Genomic DNA, 25,657 nt, shown 5'->3' with positions numbered 1-25,657 from the left:
TGGCTGGTTATTTAACATGTGCCCATAAATAAGCAAATTCGCCTGTTTACGGGCGCACGTTAAATTAGCGCTCCACATGTAATCTAGCACTTAATCAAATTGTGGTGTGGGGAGAAAGTGGATTTAAGAGGATAAGGAGGATGGGGTTAAAAATAAATATTCATTTTCTGTAGGGCAAAAACATAGACAGTTTTCCTGTTCTTGGTGAGAGGATAGGAGTTGCAGGAGGATCCACTGAGGGCTGCATGCAGCAATGGGTCTGCCAGGTGTCTATCACTAAACATCATTATGTTACTAGAAACCATAAACCATATGAAGCTGCATACAATGGGCTAGATAATGAGTGGAGCGCAAACATTTGTGCCTGAGCATTAAGGGGTTTATCGCAAGGGTTTGTGCTCATCGGGGTTACCGTTCGTATTACGAGTTGAATGTAAATGCTATCGCTTAAAAACGATGGCGATTTACGCTAGAATGATTAAAAATTATTCAAAAACAAAATATTGCACATAAAAGTTATAAAGTCTTAAAGATATTATGGCCTATAGTTATCAAGGTCTGGCGGACCTCCTATTGCTCGCCGTATTCAGCATTGCACCAGCAGCTCACAAGAGCTGCTAGTGCAACACCGCCCCCTGCAGGGGGGTGTCAATCAACCCGATCGTACTCGATCGGGTTGATTTCCGGTGATGTGTGTCCGCCTGCTCAGAGGCGGACAGGTTATGGAGCAGGGGTCTTTGTGACCACTGCTTCATAACTGCTGTTTCTGGCGAGTCTGATGACTCGCCAGAAACACGGGGCATCAAGCTCCATACGGAGCTTGATACATATGCCCCAAGGTCTCAGGTGGTAGAAGAAGAAAAAAATGCAGGCATAGGGCTTAACATAGACATACATACATATACGTATTTAAAAATGTACAGTATATGGATATATATATATATATATATATATATATATATATATATATATATATATATATATATATATATATATATATATATACCTGTATATCCAAGTTGTGTAGTGTATGCACTTTCACCAACCAACTTCAGTTTGTCAAACATTAGAATGTGAAATATTCATATTTTCATGTTGGTTTAGCGCAAATGACAATATGCAATCGGGTTTGTGCGTGAGTGTTTTTTTCCCCCACTTTTTTTCTCCTTTGACGTCTATGAGGGATATGTCAATGCGCACATGACATTCTAATTTTGGATTTTTGCGCTAGTCAGGTTATTAGGAGTGCAACCTGACAAGCACAAAAATCTTACTTCTAGAGCAATTAACGCTCAATCGGGAGTATTAATTTGCGCTCCACTTGTAATCTGACCGAACGTGTTTTAGTTGTGATCTTGAGGAAAAGTTTTTTCTTTCAATTAAAATAAATAACTATGCATTCAATGCATATGTGGAATGAACACCGGAAATTCCACTAAAATAACTGATTATAATGCTAAGTACATAAATTAAGAGGAAACATCAGCTACATCAATGGTGATAAATCCCTTAATATTATTGAACTTGTCACTTGTGAGGTTGATCAAGAGCTGTTTCTCTCCAGTCACATAGGGATTAATATCCACTGTGATGCTCATCTTCTGCTCAGGTTCCAGAGCTCCGACACTGAGAATTAAAAATAAATTGTATTATACTTAAACATTCCGGATAAAGCCAAAAGATGCACTGTCAATTAAAAAAAAAATGCATGGATTAAACTGTCAAGTACAACTACATTAGAAAAGCTACTGCTCATCATTCTATTGTTTTCACATGTGACTACAGCATTCTTCAGAGCAGTTCTCCTATTTTAACTGTTCTATCCAGTGACATTATTTTAGCATAACAAAACAGACATGCAAATATTAAAGAATTACATTGATTTTCCAGAATCCTTCTCGCAACCATGATTTAAAAAGTGTTTTGGTTGTAATTGTTTTTTTGTTTTTTTTGGTAGTGCTTCTTTTTTTTTGATAAGTGAGCCATTTAACACAACTAAAGGTTGATGTGAGCCTTAATTAAAGGGATATAAACCCAATTTTTTTTCTTTCATGATTCAGATAGAGCATGCAATTTTAAGCAACTTTCTAATTTACTCCTATTATCATTTTTTCTTTGTTCTCTTGGTATCATTTGTTGAATGCGCAGCAATGCAGTACTGGTTGCTGACTGAGTACATGGGTGAGCCAATGACAATCGGTATATATATATATATATATATATATATGCAACCACCAATCAAGCGTTAGAATCCAGGTTCTCTGCTGCTCCTGAGATTTCCTAGATAAACCTTTCAGCAAAGGATAACAAGAGAATGAAGCAAATTAAATATTCGAAATAAAATGTAAAGTTGTTTAATATTGTATTCTCTATCTGAATCATGAAAGAAACATTTTGGGTTTCATGTCCCTTTAATTTCGAACATAGGCTCCCCTTAATGAAAAGGCCTCTCGGCAGCCTAACAATATTACTTAGAATCTAGCTCATTGTATTCAGCCGAACATTAGCTGCAATGTGCTGTGACAACAGACCAATGGCAGTTTTATATAATGGAGGAGAATCCGACCAAAAGGCAAGCACAACAGAGAGACCTACCTACTTTAATTTAATTCATTATTCACTTATTATTCAATTATTCATAAAGATGTAAGAAATATTAATGTCAAGTGACAGGTGATATACATTTGTAAAATTGGGGGAAGCCTTTACATTTTGTGCTCTAGACATGGGAATGCTTACAATTTTTATTTGAAATTGTACAGTATAAGAAAATATAGTATTAAACAAGGTAGTTTCTGCATAACATAATTATTTTTGTTCACCCTAAACATTTGTAATTATTCCTCTGAATGATGTATTCATGCTTTTGCAAAACTGTTAAAGTATTCGCAACTTCCCCCTCTTCCAATAAGTTACACAATTTTTGGTATTACTGCTCTATACTTTTATTTAACGGGATAGTAACATAAAAATTACACTTTCATGAGTCAGAAAGATCAAATAAATTTAAAACCTTTTCAAATCAGTACTATTATTACATGTACTTTTTCTTGTTGTATTATTTCTTGAAGAGTAAATCTAAATAGGCTAATAGGAGCTCAGGAGCATGCATGTGTCTATAATATTGCTACTGTTTCTATAGAGTGCTAAAGACATGTGCACGTTTCTGAGCTTCTATTATACTCCCTAGGTTTACTCTTAAAAAGGTTTACTTTGAATTTAAAATGAGCAGTACAATATTTTCTTTCAATCAAATTTCCCCCCCTTCTGTATCATGTGACAGCCATTAGCCAATCACAAAATGCATTATTATTTTTATTATTATTATTATTATTATTAGTTATTTGTAGAGAGCCAACAGGTTCCGCAGCACTAAAAACATGGGTCTCATATGCAAGGTGACAGTTATGGGAGACAGAGGAAAGAGGGTCCTGCCAAGAGTTTAACTGTTGCAAATCATCTCTCATGAAAGTGATCTACAAAGCAGCTAGGCTCATAGGCTTACATGATAAGGGGGTTCAAGGGGATAGCTAAAGGAGGAGAGGAACTAAGATAGGAAAATGTTAGTGTATATATATATTTCCCTAAACAGTAAAGTCTTTAAGGAGTTCTTGAAAGTTTGAAACCTAGGGAAGAGTCGTGTTGAGTGAGGCAGAGAGTTCCACAAAATAGGGGCCAGTCTGGAGAAGTCTTGTAGACGGGAATGTGAGGAGGTAACAAAAGAGGAGGAGAGAAGGAGGTCATGAGCAACGTGAAGGGGATGGAGACAGAGTATCTGGAGACTAGGGCCTAGTTTATATTGATGTGTTAAAGTTTGGAAACTGATGGTAACATAAAACTTCTCCATAGACTTTAATGGAGATAAATGTTTTTACCAACAGTTTCCAAACTTTAGCACCTCAATGGAAACTAGGCTTAGGTCGGAGGTATAGGGTGGAGCAGTGTTATTGAGAGCTTTAAAAAGAGAGTCAGGATTTTATGCTTTATTCTGGAGGTTAAAGGAAGCCAGAAAAGGGACTGGAAGAGTGGTGCAGCAGATGAGGAGTGTGGTGTAAGGAATATCAGCCTGGCAGAGGCATTTATCATGGATTGTAAGGGAGATAGACAGCAGCTAGGGAGGCTGGAGAGGATGGAGTTGCAATAGTCAAAGCGGAAAATGATTAGAGAGTGGATTAAAGTTTTATGGCCAGATTACGAGTTTTGCAGTAACAGGGCTGCAGGGCTAACATGTAGTTTATGTTCACTGCTCACTTACATACAGCTCTGGTATTACGGGTTTTTATAAACCCGGCGTTAACAGACAAAAAGTGAGCGTAGAGCAAAATTGTGCTCCACATCTCACTTCAATACCAGTGCTGCTTAAGTCAGCGGTGAGCTGGTTATACGTGCTTGTGCACGATTTCCCCATAGGAATAAATGGGGAGAGCCGGCTGAGAAAAAGTCTAACACCTGCAATAAAGCCGCGTTTAGCTCAGTAACACAGCCCCATTGATTCCTATGGGGAAATAAAATGTATGTTTACACCTAACACCCTAACATGAACCCCGAGTCTAAACACCCCTAATCTTACCCTTATTAACAACTAATCTGCCGCCCCCGACATCATCGACACCTACATAATGTTATTAACCCCTAATGTGCCGCTTCGGACACCGCCGCCACCTATATTATATTAATGAACCCCTAATCTGCTGCCCCCAACATCGCCGACACCTACATTATATTTATTAACCCGTAATCCCCCCCCCAATGTCACTGCAACCTACCTACACTTATTAACCCCTAATCTGCCATCCCCAACGTCGCCACAACTATATTAAATTTATTAACCCCTAAACCTAAGTCTAACCCTAACACCCCCTAACTTAAATATAATTTAAATAAATCTAAATAAAATTACTATCATTAACTAAATTATTCCTATTTAAAACTAAATACTTACCTGTAAAATAAACCCTAAGATAGCTACAATATAACTAATAGTTACATTGTAGCTAGCTTAGGGTTTATTTGTATTTTACAGGCAAGTTTGTATTTATTTTAACTAGGTAGAATAGTTATTAAATAGTTATTAACTATTTAATAACTACCTAGCTAAAATAAATACAAATTTACCTGTAAAATGAAACCTAACCTAAGTTACACTAACACCTAACCTAACCCTACAATTAAATAAATTACCTAAATTAAATACAATTAAATAAATTAAATTAAATTAGCTAAATCACAAAAAAAAAAACACTTAAAAACCAATTACAGAAAATAAAAAACAAATTACAAGATATTTAAACTAATTACACCTAATCTAAGAGCCCTATCAAAATAAAAAAAGCCCACCCAAAATAAAAAAAATCCTAGCCTACAATAAACTACAAATAGCCCTTAAAAGGGCCTTTTGTGGGGCATTGCCCCAAATAAATCAGCAATTTTTCCTGTAAAAAATACAAACAACCCCCCCAACAGTAAAACCCACCACCCACACAACCAACCCCCCCCAAAAAAAAGCTACCTAAAGAAACCTAATCTCCCCATTGCCCTGAAAAGGGCATTTGGATGGGCATTTCCCTTAAAAGGGCAGTTAGCTCTTTTGCAGGCCCAAACCCTAATCTAAAAAATAAACCCACCCAATACACTAACTCCCTGAAGATCGACTTACTGTTCTAAAGACCCGACATCCATCCTCAAGGAAGCGGCAGAAGTCTTCATCCAACCGGGCCGAAGTCCTCAACGAAGCAGGTAGAAGTCTTCATCCAAGCCAGGCGAAGTGGTCCTCCAGACGGGCAGAAGTCTTTATCCAGACGGCATCTTTTATCTTCATCCATCCGACGTGGAGTGGCTCCATCTTCAAGACATCCGACGCGGAGCATCCTCTTCATCCGGAGTCTTCTTACTGAATGACGGTTCCTTTAAGTGACGTCATTCAATATGGCATCCCTTAGATTCCGATTGGCTGATAGAATTCTATCAGCCAATCGGAATTAAGGTTGAAAAAATCCTATTGGCTGATTCAATCAGCCAATAAGATTGAAGTTCAATCCTATTGGATGTTCCAATCAGCCAATAGAATCTTGGATGACGTCACTTAAAGGAACCGTCATTCATTAAGAAGACTCCAGATGAAGAGGATGCTCCACGTCGGATGTCTTGAAGATGGAGCCGCTCCGCCTCGGATGGATGAAGATAGAAGATGCCGTCTGGATGAAGACTTCTGCCCGTCTGGAGGACCACTTCGCCTGGCTTGGATGAAGACTTCTCCCAGCTTCATTGAGGACTTCGGCCCGGTTGGATGAAGACTTCTGCCGCTTCCTTGAGGATGGATGTTGGGTCTTCAGAACAGTCAATCTTCAGGGGGTTAGTGTTAGGTTTTTTTAAGGGTGTATTGGGTGGGTTTATTTTTTAGATTAGGGCTTGGGCCTGCAAAAGAGCTAACTGCCCTTTTAAGGGCAATGCCCATCCAAATGCACTTTTCAGGGCAATGGAGAACTTAGGTTTTATTAGTTAGGGTTTTATTTGGGGGGTTGGTTGTGTGGGTGGTGGGTTTTACTGTTGGGGGGTTGTTTGTATTTTTTTTTACAGGAAAAAGAGCTGATTTCTTTGGGGCAATGCCCAGCAAAAGGCCCTTTTAAGGGCTATTTGTAGTTTATTGTAGGCTAGGGTTTTTTTTATTTTGGGTGGGCTTTTTTTGTTTTGATAGGGCTCTTAGATTAGGTGTAATTAGTTTAAATATCTTGTAATTTGTTTTTTATTTTCTGTAATTTAGTGGGGGGGTTTTGTGTGATTTAGCTAATTTAATTAAATTTATTTAATTGTATTTAATTTAGGTAATTTATTTAATTGTAGGGTTAGGTTAGGTGTTAGTGTAACTCAGGTTAGGTTTTATTGTACAGGTCAATTTGTATTTATTTTAGCTAGGTAGTTATTAAATAGTTAATAACTATTTAATAACTATTCTACCTAGTTAAAATAAATGCAAACTTGCCTATAAAATAAAAATAAACCCTAAGCTAGATACAATGTAACTCTTAGTTATATTGTAGCTAGTTTAAGGTTTATTTTACAGGTAAGTATTTAGTTTTAAATAGGAATAATTTAGTTAATTATAGTAATTTTATTTAGATTTATTTAAAGTATATTTAAGTTAGGGGGTGTTAGGGTTAGGGTTAGACTTAGATTTAGGGGTTAATAATTTTAATATTGTTGCGGCGACGTGAGGGGCAGCATATTAGTGGTTAATAAATGTAGGTAGGTGGCGGCGATGATAGGGACGTCAGATTAGGGATTAATAATATTTAAATAATGTTTGCAAGGCGGGGGTGCGGCGGTTTAGGGGTTAATATGTTTATTATAGTGGCGGCAATGTCCGGAGTGGCAGATTGGGGTTAATATTTTTATTATAGTGTTTGCGATGCGGGAGGGCCTTGGTTTAGGGGTTAATAGGTAGTTTATGGGTGTTTAGTGTACTTTTTTCAATTTAGTTATGAGTTTTATGCTACGGCTTTGTAGTGTGAAACTCATAACTACTGACTTTAAAATGCGGTAGGAATCTTGCAGGATAGAGTCTACCGCTCACTTTTTTGGCCTCCCAGGACAGACTTGTAATACCAGCGGTATGCAAGTCCCATTGAAAATAGACTATACGCAATTTACGTAAGTAGATTTGCAGTAAGCCAAAAAAAGTGTGCGGGGCCCTAAACCTGCAAGACTCGTAATACCAGTGGTAGCGAAAAAGCAGTGTTAGACCCGGCTAACGCTGCTTTTCAGCTTACTGCAAAACTCATAATCTAGCCATTAGTTTTGTCATGTGTGAGGAAGTGGTGAATTTTGGAGATGATTTAAGGTGGGGTGGCAAGAATTGACCAAAGACTGGATGAGGGAAGTGAAAGAGAGATCTGAGTCAAGTGTGACCCCAAGACATCTGGCATGAAGGGTTGGGGTAATGATGTTGGAGGGTAGGAATTTTAGAAGGAGGGAGGAAAATAAGGAGCTCAGTTTTAGAGAGATTTAGCTTAAGGTAGTGAGAGGACATCAAGGATGAAATATTAGAAAGACAGTTAGTAACATGAGTTAGTAAGGAAGGGGATAGGCAAAATGCATATATGTATATACTGTGCTCTTCTGCACATGCTCAGTAGGGGCCTCAAAAATGTACACGTAAAAAGAATGTGCATGTTTTGATAAAATATTTCAGAAAGTTATTTTTTAAAATTACATGCTTTATCTGATTCATGATACTTTCATTTTGATGTTAGTGGCCCTTTAACCCATTAATGACCAGCGCTGTACCTTGTACTATGCTGGTCGTTAAGCCCTGGGCCTCTCTCTGCTGCAATCTTGCTAAAAGTAGCGAGATTGCGCTATTTCTGCATGCCCCATAAGTAGGGCAGTGCAGAAATAGACGGATAGAGTTACCGATGCAGAGAGGTGGTGTGGGAGAGATAGGAGGGAGGCGGTGCTGTCCTGGGCCTCTCTCTGCCGCGATCTCACTAAAAGTAGCGAGATTGCACTATTTCTGCATACCCCATGAGTGGGGCAGTGCAGAAATAGACAGGCAGAGTTACTGATGGCGCTCTCTGAATCGGACATCGGTGGTGCTGATTGTTGGTGTTGTGGGAGGATTAAGAAGGAGGCAGGTGGGTGGCCCATCACTGGGAGGGGGGACAGATGGGACTGCTACAGAAAAAAAAACCTGACAGCACCAGGGATGGGAAAGGAGGGAGGGGGAGAAGGAAGAAGTCAGTAGATGGGGATCCTATGGTGGAGGGGGGATTATAGGGTAGGAAAATGATCTTGGAGGGGGAGGGGGTAAATGAGGGAGGGGGCAGTTGCAATACAGAAAACATTTTTTATTTATTTTAATAAAAAATAAATTAAAATTATAGCAAACTGGGTACTGGCATACAGCTGCCAGTACCTAAGATGGCAGAAATCATTTAGAGGGGGAGGTTTAGAGAGCTGTTTGGGGGAATCAGGGAGGTTGGGCAGTAAGGGGGGATCCTGCACTTCCGGAAATAGAAAAAAATATATTTTATTAAAAAAAAGTCCTATATTTTCATACTGGCAGACTTTCTGCAAATACTTAAGATGGGGGTGACCATTAGGGGGTTGACTATTAGGGGGTGGGGGTGGGGGAGGAAAAAGAGCTGTTTGAGAGGGATCAGATAGGGATCAGGGGTGGGAAGTGTCAGGTGGGAGGGTAATCTCTACACTAAAGCTAACATTAACCTTACACGCTACCTGATTAACCCCTTCACTACTGGGAAAATAAAAATGTGTTGTGCAGCTGCAATTAGGGACCTTCTAATTACCTAAAAGCAATGGCAAAGCCATATATGTCTGCTATTTCTTAACAAAGAGGATCCCAGAGAAGCTTTTACAACCATTTGTGCCATGATTGCAAAAGCTGTTTGTAAATAATTTCAGTGAGAAACCTAAAGTTTGTGAAAAAGTTAACGATTTTTTTTATTTTATCGCATTTGGCGGTGAAATGGTGACATGAAATATACCAAAATGGGCTTAGATCAATAATTTGGGTTGTCTACTAAAAATATATATATATAGTTTTGATAGGTAAATATATATATATAAATAAAAGGCTCTATTTCTGTTTAAAAGTAGTAATGGAAAAAATGTTCTGGTCTTTTGGGGAAGTTTTAGTCTGAAATGCCTGGTCCTTAAGGGGTAATATAGACAGGAGGTCATTTATATCTAACCCTAATTGGACACAGCCTTGAAGACAAAATAAACAACTACCTATAGACTTCTCACCTGTGATCAAGGTTTGCAAAGCATTGCTGACAAACAGCAGATTTTAAAGGTTTTGTAAAAAAATTGGTTTTAAAAACATACTTTTTTTTACATAATACCTTTGATCCCAGAGTGATTGCTCTGACATGATTTTATGTTTTTACTTATTACTATTATATACCTATATATATATATATATATATATATATATATATATCTATATATATATATAATATATATATAATATATATATATATATAATATATATATATATATATATATATATATATATATATATATATATATATATATATATATATATACACGGAAGGGGACTGCACTCTCAGACTGGACTGGGTACACATCCTATGACCCTGCAACATGCTTAGCCCTGGGTGCTCAATAGCACTCTTAGGAAGCTGTGCTGTCCCCAGAATCCTAGGCAGTGCAAGGCCCATAGGGAAAATGACAAAATGAAAGCACTCAATCAAACCAACTGGGAACAAGTGAAGGGTGCACAGGCTTATGTAATCACCCTAGACATATACAAAACACGGAAGGGGACTGCACTCTCAGACTGGACTGGGTACACATCCTATGACCCTGCAACATTCTCAGCTGCCTGGGACTCTGGGGAAAGCACAGCTTCCTGAGAATGCTATTGAGCACCTGGGGTCATAGGATGTATACCCAATCCAGTCTGAGAGTGCAGTACCCTTCCGTGTTTTGTATATGTCTAAGGTGATTACATAAGCCTGTGCACCCTTCACTTTTTCTAACAAAAGAGAATTAGGGGATAGGTAAATGTCAGAAATAATTGTTCGAGCAGCTATATTTTTAAGCATTAATAAGCTAGCTTACTGAACACAAGAGTATCAGGCTAAAAGCTCTGACATGCTTTTATGTTTTTACTTATTACTATTATATATATATATATATATATATATATATATAGATAGATAGATAGATAGATAGATAGATATAGATAGATATATATAGATAGATAGGATATATATATATATATAAATATATAAATATATATATATATATATATATAAACACGGAAGGGGACTGCACTCTCAGACTGGACTGGGTACACATCCTATGACCCTGCAACATGCTTAGCCCTGGGTGCTCAATAGCACTCTTAGGAAGCTGTGCTGTCCCCAGAATCCCAGGCAGTGCAAGGCCCATAGGGAAAATGACAAAAGAAATTAATACAACACACAGAGAAAGTCCAGCACTCACTTGCAAGCTCTCAGCTAAGATTAAAAGCAAAACTGTAAGAGTTAGTTACTACATCTGGCCAAATGGGTCAAGCCCAGGTACCACGTCAAGGTCTCTCCCAAAACCTGGGTCCCTAATAGAGCCATAAAAATGAAAGCACTCAATGAAACCAACTGGGAACAAGTGAAGGGCACAGGCTTATGTAATCACCCTAGACATATACAAAACACGGAAGGGGACTGCACTCTCAGACTGGACTGGGTACACATCCAATGACCCTGCAACATGCTCAGCTGCCTGGGACTCTGGGGAAAGCACAGCTTCCTGAGAATGCTATTGAGCACCTGGGGTCATAGGATGTATACCCACTCCAGTCTGAGAGTGCAGTACCCTTCCGTGTTTTGTATATGTCTAAGGTGATTACATAAGCCTGTGCACCCTTCACTTTTTCTAACAAAAGAGAATTAGGGGATAGGTAAATGTCAGAAATAATTGTTCGAGCAGCTATATTTTTAAGCATTAATTAGCTAGCTTACTGAACACAAGAGTATCAGGCTAAAATGTAACTATTTTTACAAAAATGCAACAAATGTTGCACAACAGAGAAAAGAGTCTAACTCTAGTTTAACAATTAATACAAAGATTAGGGATGGAAACATTCCAATAACATTCAAATCAAAATAACTTTATTAGAAAAAGGAGTACAAAAATTGTCAAAAATGCATACACTTGCACACACACACAAGTTAAATATAGCTTAAACCCAGGGTGATAGGTATACACAGTCTCCACAGTTAAATCAAGTAAAAAGTCAGATTTAGTGTTATAACTAATGCTAAGTGGAAAGGTTGCTAATGTTACCTAATACCCAAACATAAATAGGTTAAATAGTGTGTAGCAAAACCACAAATTATAGCATAGCTAATTCTAAAAAAAAAAACTCCTTCTATAGTGGAAGCTTAATTACTTTTAATCTGACTACTGTGTTTGAAGTAAATAACCATCCCATCAAAGTAGACTTGAAATTGTTATTATTGCATCCTGGTAAGCAACATAAAAAGAGGGACTAAGCCCACAGTGAAAGTGCCCCTAACGTGTGTTTCACAAATGCTTCTTCAGAGGGGTACGCGTAGGCCAGTTTTGGGGCATGTTATATTGAAGATCATTCCTCCTCCTCGCCTGTATTTAATCCTTCTCAATATGGTAGTATTGTCAGTAGGTCAGATTGCTTGTCAGTCAATCTCGATAGCTAATCTAAGTTCTTGTATAGACAGGTCCAATCAGCTGTTTCGTCTTGTGTTATATTACACGTGATTGGACAATCGTCAAGATAAATCTTTAAACATTTACAAATGTGTCATATACTGCTACCTTAATAGCACTGTTTCTCAACACATAATACAGGGAATATTGTACACTGAAACTGTACAAGCAGACCGACTCATACACAATATAAATTCAACATGACGATCATCTAATCACGTGTAATATGACACGAGACGACACAGCTGATTGGACCTGTCTATACAAGGACTTAGATTAGCTATTGAGATTGACTGACAAGTAGAGATGGGCGAATGTTTCTAAAAATTCGAAATTTAAAACGAATTTTGATACATTCGTTCGTTCTAATCGAATTTCGAATGTTTATATAACATTCTAAAATTCTATTTTCAAATTTTCGTTTTTGAATTTTTCAATAAAATTTGCAAATATTCGTTCGAATAATAGAATGTTTAGCTATGTATTCATTCAATTTCGAAATGTAATATTCAAATTTGAATGTAACGTTCAAATTCGAAATAGTATTTCTAGTCTACAACTGTGTTTAATAAATGCAATATTCGAATTTGAATGCTACATTCGAATTTGAATGTCACATTCGAATTTGAAATAGTATTTCTAGTCTAGTACTGAGTTTTAAAAGTAATATTCAAATTTGAAAGTGACATTCGAATTTGAATGTCACATTCGAATTTAAAATAGTATTTCTAATACTAATACTGTGTTTTATAAATGTAATATTCCAATTTGAATGTCACATTCGAATTCGAATGTGACATTCGAAAACTGTAAATAACATTCGAAAATCGAATTTTTAAGAATATTCGTTCTTATCAACATTCTATTATGTAAATCGAATTTCTACAACAACATTCGTTCTAACATTCGAATTCGAATATAAACACATTCACCCATCCCTACTGACAAGCAATCTGACCTATTGACTATACAATAATGATTGAGGAGGGTCCAAAATGGGCAAGGAGGTGGAACGATCTTCACTATAACATGCTCCAAAACTGTCTGGCGCATACCAATCTGAGGAAGCGTGTGTGAAACACCCGTTAGGGGCACTTTAACTGTGAGCACAGTCCCTCTTTTTATGTTGCTTACCAGGATGCAATAATAATGACTTCAAGTCTCCTTTGCTGTTATGGTCATTTACTTCAGTCAGATTAAAAGTTATCAAGCTCCCGCTATAAAATTATTTTTTTTAAGAATTAGCTATGCTATAATTTGTGGTTTTGCTACTCACTATTTAACCTATTTATGCTTGGATATTAATTAGCGTTAGCAACCTTTCCACTTAGCATTAGTTATAACACTAAATTTGAGTTTTCACTTGATTTAACTGTGGAGACTGTATACCTATCACCCTGGGTTTAAGCTATTTTTAACATGTCTGTGTGTGCAAGTGTACATATTTGTGGCTGCTTTTTATTCCTATTTCTAATAAAGTTATTTTGATTTGAATGTTTGGAATGTTTTCCATCCCTATATCTTTGTATTAATTGTTAAGCTAGAGTAAGGCTCTTTTGTCTGTTGTACAACATTTGTTGCATTTTTGTAAAAATTGCCCCCTTCACTTGTTCACAGTTTGTTTGATTAAGAGCTTGCTTTTGTATGGCTGTATTAGGGACCCAGGTTTTGGGAGAGACCTTAACATGGTACTTTGGCTTGTCCCATTTGGCAAGATGTGATAACTAACTCTTCCAGTTTTGTTTTTAATCATAGCTGAGAGCTTGCAAGTAAGTGCTGGACTTTCTCTGTGTGTTGTATTAATTTAATTTGTAATTTTCCCTATGGGCCTTGCACCCAGACTGGTCTGGGGTTAACTGCCTTGGACTCTGAGGACAGCACAGGTTAGGCTAAAGACGCATGGCCCTGCAATAAAGATTTTTTTTTTTTTAATGTAACTTATGTAATAGTTATTGGAGGTGTATTAGTAATGATTAGGGAAAATAATTATAGATTAGGGTAATTTCTGAAGGTAGGGTTGTAAAAGGGATCTTATTTACAGATGATGGTTTACTGGTAGAGGGGTTACATAGGGGTCTACGTTAGTGTTCAGGAAGTTACTGATTAAACATAATTTTAGATTAGATTCCTTTTATTGTCATTGCACAAGTAGAAAAACAGGGCAACAAAATGTATTAAAAGTATCAAACAGCAAATCAGTTGTACAAGAAGAATATATGAGACACACCAAGAAAAGGATGTGAATTTGGTATAGAAAAGTGCATGGTACAAATCAGTATTAGACAGCAGTCAATTGTTTAAAAGAAATATATAAAGCACTGGAAAAGTGTGATAGTGTAATACAAATCATCAATGTGATATGGGTATGTACATAATACAATCCATGCGATGAGCACAGATGATAATACAAATTAATAAATAAAGGTGATAAACAGCAATTGTAATCCAAAATAGCCTGCAGTTTAAAAAATAGGATAATCTAAAAAAAAGAGACATGATAAAAATTTAAGAAAAATCAGCATTTGTATTCAGCAAAACAACAGCTCTTGGAAAAAACTATTCCTTAGCCTGACTCTCTTGCTTTTCAGGCTCCTGTACCACCTCCCAGATGGCAAGGGAACAAATAGTCCATGGCTGGGATGGAAAGAATCTCCAATGATACAGTGCACCCCTATGCAGGCATCACTTATGCTGAAGGTCCTCAATAGAGGGTAGCTGGACACCGATGATGTACTGGGGAGTTTTCACCACCCGTTGTAATACTTTTCGGTCAAGATTGGTACAGTTACCATACCACACCACACCAAGATACAGTTGATAAGAATACTCTCAATGGTGCAGCGATAAAAATTAACCAAAATCTGGGTGGACAGATGTACTTTCTTTAGTCTCCTTAAAAAGTAGAGTCGCCTCTGTGCCTTTTTGACTAAAATCGATGTATTCAGTGACCAGGACAATTTTTCATTGATGTTAGTTCCAAGGAATTTGAAACTAGTCACCGGTTCTACCTCAGACCCATTAATATAGATTGGTAAATTTGTACAACGTTTGGTCTTCCTATAGTCCACAATAATCTCTTTGGTCTTCTTAATGTTAAGAGATAAGTTGTTATCAGCACAACATGTCACCAGGTTCATTATCTCCTCCCTAATAAGCTGACTCATCATTGTTACTAACCTTGCCTACCACAGTAGTGTCATCTGAAAACTTAATGATGGTATTCGACACAAACTTAGGCAGCAAGTAATGGGTAAAAAGAGAATATAATAGAGGACTTGGTACACAACCTTGCGGGACTCCAGTATTAATTGGTCAGGGTAGAAGAGGTAAAATTACATAACCTCACAGACTGGGGTCTATTGGTAAGGAAGTCCAGGGTCCAATTACAGAGCCAGGTATTGATACCCAAGTCATGAAGTTTCACAACCAGCTTTGTAGGAATGACAGTATTAAATGCTGAGCTAAAATCTATAAACAACATCCTTACATAAGTGTTGTTATTATCCAGATGGCTTAAAGCAGAATGCAATGCCATAGAAATAGCATCTTCTGTTGACCTGTTCTGGCGGTAAGCATATTGATGAGGGTTCAGTGTACGTGGTAAACAATCTTTAAGATGGGCCATGACCAATCTTTCAAAACACTTCATGATGACTGGAGTAAGTGCTATAGGACGATAGTCATTCAGACTCGCTACAGCAGATTGTTTTGGCACCGGCACAATGATTGCTGTCTTAAAACACACTGGAACAACCATCTGAGCCAATGACAAATTAAAGATATCAGTAAATACCTTGGCTAATTCTCCATCACATGTCCTTAGCACCTGACCAGGGATGCCATCTGGACCGGCAGCCTTACGTGCATCTACTCTGGAAATTGCTTGGTACACCTCAGAGACAGAGAGTGTAAATGGCTGTTCCTCTGGGTGAAGCACAACTTTGATGACTGATTCATTATTGTCCCGATCGAAACGTGCATAGAAATGATTTAATTTGTCTGGAAAAGAAGCATCTCTAATTGAGGAGATTGTATTTGCAGATTTATAGCTCGTAATGGTCTGGATGCCCTGCCATATACGTCGAGGGTCACAGTTGTTATGAAAATGAAATTCAATACGCATCTTAAAATCATGTTTGGCACTTTTTATTCCCTTTTTTAAATTTGCCCTGGTAAAGCTGTAGGCTTCAGTATCACCAGATCTGAAAGCAGCATCTCGTGCATCTAATAAAAGGCGAACCTCCCTATTCATCCAAGGTTTCTAGTTAGGAAAGATTCTTATCTTTTTAAAGGAGGTTACGCTGTTGGTACAAGAGCTGATATAGTCCAGAATGGAGGAGGCATATAATTCAATATCTATGTGCCCCATAGCTTGCATGGCAAACATGCTCCAATCAGTATATTTAAACTGATGCTGAAGTTTGAAAGTTGCATCTTCTGGCCACACTTTAACTATCCTTACAAATGGTTTTTCACGTTTGATAAGGGGAGAGTACCTGGGATACAGGAACAACGCACAGTGGTCAGATTTTCCCAAGTGGGCGAGAGGAATGGCCTTATAGGCATCAGCAATATTCGTATAAACATGGTCTAATGTTTTATTTCCTCTAGTGACACAGGTGACATTTTGAGGAAATTTGGGAAGTACAGTTTTTAAGTTTGAATGATTAAAATCCCCTGCAATGATAAAAGCCCCTTCTGGGTAGGCAGTTTGTAGCCTATTAATAGTACATAAAAGTTCTGCCATGACTAGTTTAGCATTAGCATCAGTAGGGATATATACTGCAATAGTAACAGTGGTTGTAAATTCTCTAGGCAAATAAAAGGGCCTGCATTTTATCAACAGATACTCCATATTACTATAGCAGTGACTCTATGTGATTACAGTGTTTGTACACCAAGTTTGATTGACATAAATGCACAGATCACCACCTCTGGTCTTACCTGAGTCTTCTGCCTCTCTGTCCACTCTAAAAATATCACGTCCTTCTAGTTCAATAGCATTGTCAGGGATACTATCATTAAGCCATGTTTCTGTGAAGATCATTACATAGCAGTCTCTAATTATGGGTCATGAAGGGGATTTGTGCAGTGGAGGTTTGTGGTGGGGGATGAGCTAAAGTTAATGAGTGATGAGGGAACCCAGGATTGCAATTAGGGGATTCAGGTCAACAATTTTAGGAGACTGATAATGAGGGGTCTGTGATGACATTGATCGGGTTGAAATGTAAGGGGTTTTGTGATAGGGTCAAGGGTAGGGTTGAAGTGTTGTGGGGTCTTGGTTAGGATCTACAGACTCTACCACCAGTATCTTTATAATAAAGGTTCTAAAGGTATTTGGATTGATGTCAAAATTCTGTCAGCTCTTCATAGTAACCGACATTCAGCTTTGGATATTAGTGACTAGGATACAGCAAACTTTATTCACACAATAATGTTGATCCAGTCACAAAAACAAAGCTTTTGCAAAAAATCTAGTTTTCTTAGATTTTTTTTCATAGAGACTACATTATAGAGACTTGCACAGGATCTTTGTTTATGTGTAATATCCTTTTTTTATGTAACTATAATATAATTCATTGTAATTGTATAAATAAACCATGGGTTATAACGCTTCCATGTTCTCAATTTCGTCATTCAAAGAAACATTTAGAGAACTTCTTCACCTATGTACAATTTACATATTGGCTTAGGTAAATCAGCCTAGTTTATATGTAGCCGCACCTATTACTTATTTTGATATGATAAAGTATATGTACTCACTTTTTCAGGATAACATGTTCTATTAATCCACTGCCCTCGGCTGTCAAGACACAGTCTGTAAGAGGTTTGGATAGAGGGTTGGTAAAGGTAATTTCCACAGTAGTTGGTGACCCCAAAATGGCCTGACCAAGTGCCTGAAAAAAAAATATACAGAGACAGAAATAAATAAATATGATAGTTCAGGGTAGCAGTTATTTATTTGTCTAAGTGCATTTTGGGTTTGTCCAAAAAGCTTTGCTATATGTTGTAGATTATCTTTATTTTATGACCCAAATTTTCAAACAAGACTCACTTTTTAGCTACCTGGTTATAGTGTTATGCAGCTCAGGAATATTATACATTTCGCTTAAATATAACATTCATACTTCGTTGACTACGGTCATTTTCTCTTATGTCATCTTCTTTACTGTATATAAGGATTATGTCATACACAAGTACAGTTATAATAATCAAAATAAAAGGATTTTCTGTAAATATGTTAAAATGGAATACCTGAATTTGAATGGGTGGAGTCTGTAAGGTTAAACTTGTTTCGATGAACAAATCCTCCTCATTTTCAACTTGACACACAGCTATTACTTGAATCATTTTGTCAGTGGTCAATTTATTGTCATAGTCATGATATGTAATCTGTATTGGTATCTCTTTTTCTAGAAAAATAGTTTAAAATTAGAAAGACTGAAAAAAGAAATAAAAGTATAAATTTAAGGTAAGACTCAGATCTCAAATAAGTTTCTAAGTTGAACAACTGTGGGAATCTAGAGACAGTAGCAACCTTTGACTCTTTTTGAATTGTAACATGAATTCTGCCATTTCCATTTTTACAAGATAAAATAAAAATATTAGTGAAGTATTAGGCGACGTAGTTTGATACCATCACTAACAATGGCACCTTATTTTGCGATTTCCTCTCCTAATGGATTATAGCTAATACTAAAATAAATAGCTAATGTCTCCAAACAGAAGGCCTTTGTAGAGGTCAGGAAAAAAAAGGCAATTTAAAATTATAAACTCCCAAAGTTCAAATCAAACAAAGCTAAAAATAAATAAAACTCCAAATAGTTATCTTGAGTTCCACGGGGGGCAGCACTTTAATGAAGACCATTGAGGCATATTTAACAATGTGCGAGCGGACGAAGTAGCGTCCGCTGCACATCACTGCACATCAATTAATGCCGACAGCATACGCTGTCTGCATTTATCATTGCACCAGCAGTTCTTGTGAACTGCTGGTGCAATGCCCCCCCCCCCCCTGCAGATTCGAAGGCCAATCAGCCGCTAGAAGGGGGTTTTGATCGGGTTGATTTCTGTCCGCCGCCTCAAAGCAGGTGGACAAGTTATGGAGCAGCAGTCTTTAGGGGCCTCAAGCTCCATACGGAGCTTGATAAATATGCCCCTTTGGCACAATGTCAGAAATCAAACTGAAAAATATAAGAAACAAAAGAAGATGCCACATAGTGTACATTTATGAAGCTGCATTCACAGTGTTGGAGCTGTAATGTAAGAAGCATTGGGGATAAGATATTGGATCCCTAACCAGATTAAAATCCCCCTTGGCTGATCAGAGATCTCTTATGCAATATTAAACAGCCAGCTAATACTGCATCACTGTTTGGGATTGTGGGTGGACAGGTTCCCTGACTGGGATCTTGTCTGCCCATACTTTCTTAAATATACCACAAAGTGTAACACTGCATGACTATTCCACAAATAGCAAAGTTAGAATGATATCCCAAATGTAAAAGGTATCCTATGTGCTATTGCAGGCAGACAGTGTGTGACTCAGATCACTGGTGTGCAGGATTTATGTGGCTGTATCGTGGATACCAGTGATCTGAGCCCCTAAAACTGTCCAGTCCTACTACAATAGCACATGGGAGTGCTTTTACATTTTTATTCATTATTGTTGCTGAATAGTTATAAATAACTGTGTAATGCAGTTAAAAATAGTATGCACACATGTTTCTCATACATATTTCTTGATTCATCACAGCAGGCCCACTTTTAAGTTCTATCAGAATGGGTATAGCTAATGTTTAATGAGCTGAGCTAAAGCTTTGGATTCTATAAATCCTGACCTGGATGAATATCTAGATTGAAAACTACAGTATAGAAATGTATTTAACAGGACAGACACAATTATTATCTGCTATCAATATTAAAATGACATAAAACCCCACTTTTTTTTCATAATTCCTATAGAACATACACTTTTAAACAACTTTCCAATGTACTTCTATTATCACATTTTCTTTGTTTTTTTGTTATCCTTTGTTGAACAGCAGGAAAGTAAGCTCAGGGGTGTGCACTGTATGGCTGCAGTTTTGAAATGTAATACATGATCAAGAGCACTAGATTGCAGCACTATTTCCTGTCATGTAGTGCTCCAGATATATGCATGCTAACTATTCAGATATCTCCTCAACAAAGAATAACATGAGAATAAAGCAAATTTGATAAAATAAGTAAATTGGAAACTTTTTTAACATTATATGTTCTATCTGAATCATGAAAGAAACATTTTGGGCTTCATGTCCCTTTAAGATTTCTCTTTAAAGTAGTGGCAATAATGCTTTATAGCTACCACTCTTTTTGATAGCAATTGGAAAAACATGTTGTAAAGTTTTGAACCTAGTTAAATATAATATACCTTCACTTGGTCTGAGAGGTACAGCCACAGAATCCTTAAAAATGGGTTTTCTTACAGCTTTGTTGTATACAATAGCAAATGCACTCATGTTTGCTGTGACATTTTTATCCTTAGAAGTTAAATTCCTTAGAGTCAATTTTACTGTGATATCGTCACCAACCATTGGCGATCCAGAAACAATTAACCCGCCGGACACATGAGTTTGTTTTCTTGAAGCTGATCTTCCTTCAGCTGACAAGGTGATAAACCCAGTCCTGCCAAGAGCTTTATTATAAATCTCTCTCTCTCTGGCTGTACCTAAACAAACAAAAATAATAATAATAATAATTTCAATATATTTGAACTATTTCTTTTAGGACAATACTTTTTTTTGCGTCAGACTGTGTGGTCATCAATGAATATGGTTGTACCTTCTGCATACTTGTACTCGGATGTAACATTGTTTATAGATTTCTTGCCCACGGCCTTCGTGCAGATTAGTTTGCCGACATATGAAGTCAGAGTATTTCCTTTACTTACGCTTCCATTACTCTGAACAATATAATTTACCACATCCGCATTCACCTCGGAAAATACAAACCGGGTGTCATACATTTTATTTAAGTCACCTTCTTTAACTGCATATTGAGAGGTGGGGCCCAGCTGGTAAATACCTACAGAAAAAAAGTAAAAATTAAACATATTTGTGTAGATCTCCTGTTGCTAATCACTCATTAGTGACAAGCCCAGACATAAGGGGGCCGACATGATTCGCTGTAGCATTTATCATTGCACAAGCATTTCTTGTGAAATGCTTGTGCAATGCCGCCCCTTGCACTTTCGCGGCCAATCAGACGCTAGCAGGGGGTGTCATTCATCCCAATAGTATCTGATCGGGATGATTGCAGTCCGCCACTTCAGAGGTGGCAGATGAGTTAAAGACTGCTGCTTCTTAACTCCTGATTCCGGCAAGTCGGAAGGCTCGCGTGGCCCCAAGGAGTAGATATTATTACCATTCTGTTTCTAATATGACACAATCAATCAGAGATTTGCTTCCAAAATGGCTTTTTTTGCTTTCTGGCTGATCACAATGCAAAATGGATGCATGCGTTAAAAGTCTGCCGCTGTGAACAGAAAAGTTCCTGAAAATGCCTTCTTTGTGTGTTAAAGAGACATTACAAAATTGTAATCCATATGGATGCATTTCAGTTTTGAATTGAAGCATTTGGCAATATACAGTACATGTATTAGCAAAAATGTGTTTAATACAATTTATAACTATTTCAAAAGTGTATTTAAAGGGACACTGAACCCAAATTCCCTTCCATGTTTTATATATATATATATATATATATATATATATATATACTCACACATACATATATGAAGTCCTTTAAGTATGATCTGTTCCCCTTTAAGTATGATCTGTGCCTAAGGTGCTTTTATCATCCGGTAATTAATTGCTGACATGATAGAAGCCCATTGGCTCTCTGAGCAACTGCAGTATTTAAAATGCTGGTGCACTGAGAATATCTAGCTATGCTTGAGCTTCATATGCACGTGCAGAGAACAATGATAGCATTAAAACAGTGATAACGTTTACTAGAAGCATTTTTGCTAATGCATGTATAGTGCAAATATGTTTTTATTCAAAGATGTAATTCATCTATGTGCATTTAAATTTTGACCGGAATGTCTTCTTTGTAGCATATGAAAAATTGTATTTTAGTTTATGTTATTTTTTAAATGTATACTTCTTTCCTGAATTAAACTACTTTTTGTTTTAACACTTGGGGAGAGATCCGATATAGATCGTAGTTTGCGGCGCAAGCGAGGGAACCCCTGCCGCCCGTAGTTTCAGCTCGCAACTCGAGCTATCCCATATACGGCGCCGTCAGATGCTAAAGTGCCGTTAGTCTGATAAACCAGCGATGTCCAGAAATCTGCGTAAGTACAAATTTCTGGACTCGCCAGTGACTTACGGCACTTTAGAAACTGCCGGCGCCTACAAAACCTGACTAAGTTATAAAATCTCCCGTACTGTCTAACACGCCTCCCAAACATAGCCCGACACGTCTAACCCTCTATCCGCTATCCCCCCTCACTCTCATAATAATAAAAAATGTATTAACCCATAAACCGCCGCTCCCGGACCCCGCCGACACCTAATAAAGTTATTAATCCCTAAACCGCCGCTCCCGGACCCCGCCGCCACCTACATTAACTACCCTCTAATGTGAGCCCCTTACACCACCGCCAGCTACATTAACTACCCCCTAATGTGAGCTCCTACCCCGCCGCCAGCTACATTAACTACCCCCTAATGTGAGCTCCTACCCCGCCGCCAGCTACATTAACTACCCCCTAATGTGAGCTCCTACCCCGCTGCCACCTATATTAACTACCCCCTAATGTGAGCTCCTACCCCGCCGCCACCTGCATTAACTACCCCCTAATGTGAGCTCCTACCCCGCCACCAGCTACATTAACTACCCCCTAATGTGAGCTCCTACCCGCCGCCACCTGCATTAACTACCCCCTAATGTGAGCTCCTACCCCGCCGCCACCTACATTAACTACCCCCTAATGTGAGCTCATACCCCGCCGCCAGCTACATTAACTACCCCCTAATGTGAGCTCCTACCCCACCACCAGCTACATTAACTACCCCCTAATGTGAGCTCCTACCCGCCGCCAGCTACATTAACTACCCCCTAATGTGAGCTCCTACCCCGCCGCCACCTACATTAACTACCCCCTAATGTGAGCTCATACCCCGCCGCCAGCTACATTAACTACCCCCTAATGTGAGCTCCTACCACGCCGCCACCTACATTAACTACCCCCTAATGTGAGCTCATACCCCGCCGCCAGCTACATTAACTACCCCCTAATGTGAGCTCCTACCCCACCACCAGCTACATTAACTACCCCCTAATGTGAGCTCCTACCCCGCCGCCAGCTACATTAACTACCCCCTAATGTGAGCTCCTACCCCGCCGCCACCTACATTAACTACCCCCTAATGTGAGCTCATACCCCGCCGCCAGCTACATTAACTACCCCCTAATGTGAGCTCCTACCACGCCGCCAGCTATATTAAAATTATTAACCCCTAATTGAATCCCCCTACCCCGCCGTCAGCTATATTAAAATTATTAACCCCTAATTTAAATCCCCCTACCCCGCCGCCAGCTGTATTAAATTAATTAACCCCTATTCTAAATCCCCCTACACCGCCGCCACCTATATTACATTTATTAACCCTAATCTAATCCCCCTATACCGCCTCCACCTATATTAAATTAATTAACCCCTAATCTAACCCCCCTATACCGCCGCCACCTATATTAAATTAATTAACCCCTAAAATACTAAACTATCCCTACCTCTAAACCTAAGTCTAACCCTACAAATAGCCCTGAAAAGGGCTTTTTGCGTGGCATTACCCCAAAATAAACAGCTCTATTGTCATCCCTTAAAAGGGCTTTTTGCGGGCCATTGCCCTAAAGTAATCAGCTCTTTTACCAGCCCTTAAAAGGGCTTTTGGCAGGGCTTTGTCACAAAGTAATCAGCTCTTTTGCATCTAATCTAAATCCCCCTACACCGCCGCCACCTATATTAAATACATTACCCCCTAATCTAATCCCACTATACCGCCGCCACCTATATTAACTATATTAACCCTAATTATAATAGGGTTAATATAGTTAATATAGTTATTATAATATATATATTAACTATATTAACCCTAATTATATTAGGGTTAATATAGTTATTATATTATATATATATATATTAAGTATAATAACCCTATCTAACTCTAACACCCCTAACTAAATTCTTATTAAAATAAATCTAATTAATATTAATATTATTAATTAAAATATTCCTATTTAAATCTAAATACTTACCTATAAAATAAACCCTAAGATAGCTACAATATAATTAATAATTACATTGTAGCTATTTTAGGGTTTATATTTATTTTACAGGTAACTTGGTATTTATTTTAACTAGGTACAATAGCTATTAAATAGTTAATAACTATTTAATAGCTACCTTGTTAAAATAATTACATTACCAATTTACCTGTAAAATAAATCCTAACCTAAGTTACAAATACACCTACACTATCAATAAATTAAATAAACTACAAATATCTAAACTAAAATACAATTAAATTCACTAAACTAAATTACAAAAAATAACAAACACTAAATTACAAAAAATAAAAAAAGATTACAAGAATTTTAAGCTAATTACAGCTATTCTAAGCCCCCTAATAAAATAATAAAGCCCCCCAAAATAAAAAAATGCCCTACCCTATTCTAAATTAAAAATTAACCAGCTCTTTTACCAGCCCTTAAAAGGGCTTTTTGTGGGGCATGCCCCAAAGTAAACAGCTTTTTTGCCTGTAAAAAAAAACACAATACCACCCCTCAACATTAAAACCCACCACCCACATACCCCTACTCTAAACCCACCCAAACCCCCCTTAAAAAAACCTAACACTAAGCCCCAGAAGATCTCCCTACCTTGAGTCGTCTTCACCCAGCCGGGCCGAACTCTTCATCCAATCCGGGCGATGTCTTCATCCAAGCGGCAAAGAAGAAGTCTTCTATCCCGGCGATGTCTTCATCCAAGCGGCAAAGAAGAGGTCCTCCATCGGGGCGAAGTCTTCCTCCAAGCGGCATCTTCAATCTTCTTTCTTCAGCCCTCCTACGCGGAACATCCAGCTGGCCCGACGACTGAACGACGAATGAAGTATAATTTAAATGACGTCATCCAAGATGGCGTCCCTCGAATTCCGATTGGCTGATAGGATTCTATCAGCCAATCAGAATTAAGGTAAGAAAATCTGATTGGCTGATTGAATCAGCCAATCAGATTGAGCTCACATTCTATTGGCTGATCGGAACCTTAATTCCGATTGGCTGATAGAATCCTATCAGCCAATCGGAATTCGAGGGACGCCATCTTGGATGACGTCATTTAAAGGATACTTCATTCGTCGTTCAGTCATTGGGC

At 37.9% G+C, this 25,657-nt stretch overlaps 1 protein-coding gene across 1 annotated transcript in view; it reads right to left on the bottom strand.

The window, feature by feature from the left end:
• Positions 1–1,469: 1,469 nt before the first annotated feature.
• Positions 1,470–25,657, bottom strand: part of LOC128662693 (protein-glutamine gamma-glutamyltransferase E-like) — a 135,673-nt gene continuing 111,485 nt past the window's right edge. Inside the window, exons 9-13 of the mRNA XM_053716580.1 lie at positions 21,058–21,300; positions 20,648–20,944; positions 18,490–18,647; positions 17,998–18,131; positions 1,470–1,626 (exon numbers count right to left, since the gene is read on the bottom strand). Coding sequence (XP_053572555.1) covers positions 1,470–1,626; positions 17,998–18,131; positions 18,490–18,647; positions 20,648–20,944; positions 21,058–21,300 — 989 coding nt within the window. The remainder of the gene's footprint in view (positions 1,627–17,997; positions 18,132–18,489; positions 18,648–20,647; positions 20,945–21,057; positions 21,301–25,657) is intronic.

Source organism: Bombina bombina, chromosome 1 (assembly GCF_027579735.1).
Source record: "Bombina bombina isolate aBomBom1 chromosome 1, aBomBom1.pri, whole genome shotgun sequence".
Taxonomy (NCBI): Eukaryota; Metazoa; Chordata; class Amphibia; order Anura; family Bombinatoridae; genus Bombina; species Bombina bombina.
Note: the sequence above shows the minus strand (reverse complement) of the source record. Positions and strands in the feature narration are given on the sequence as shown.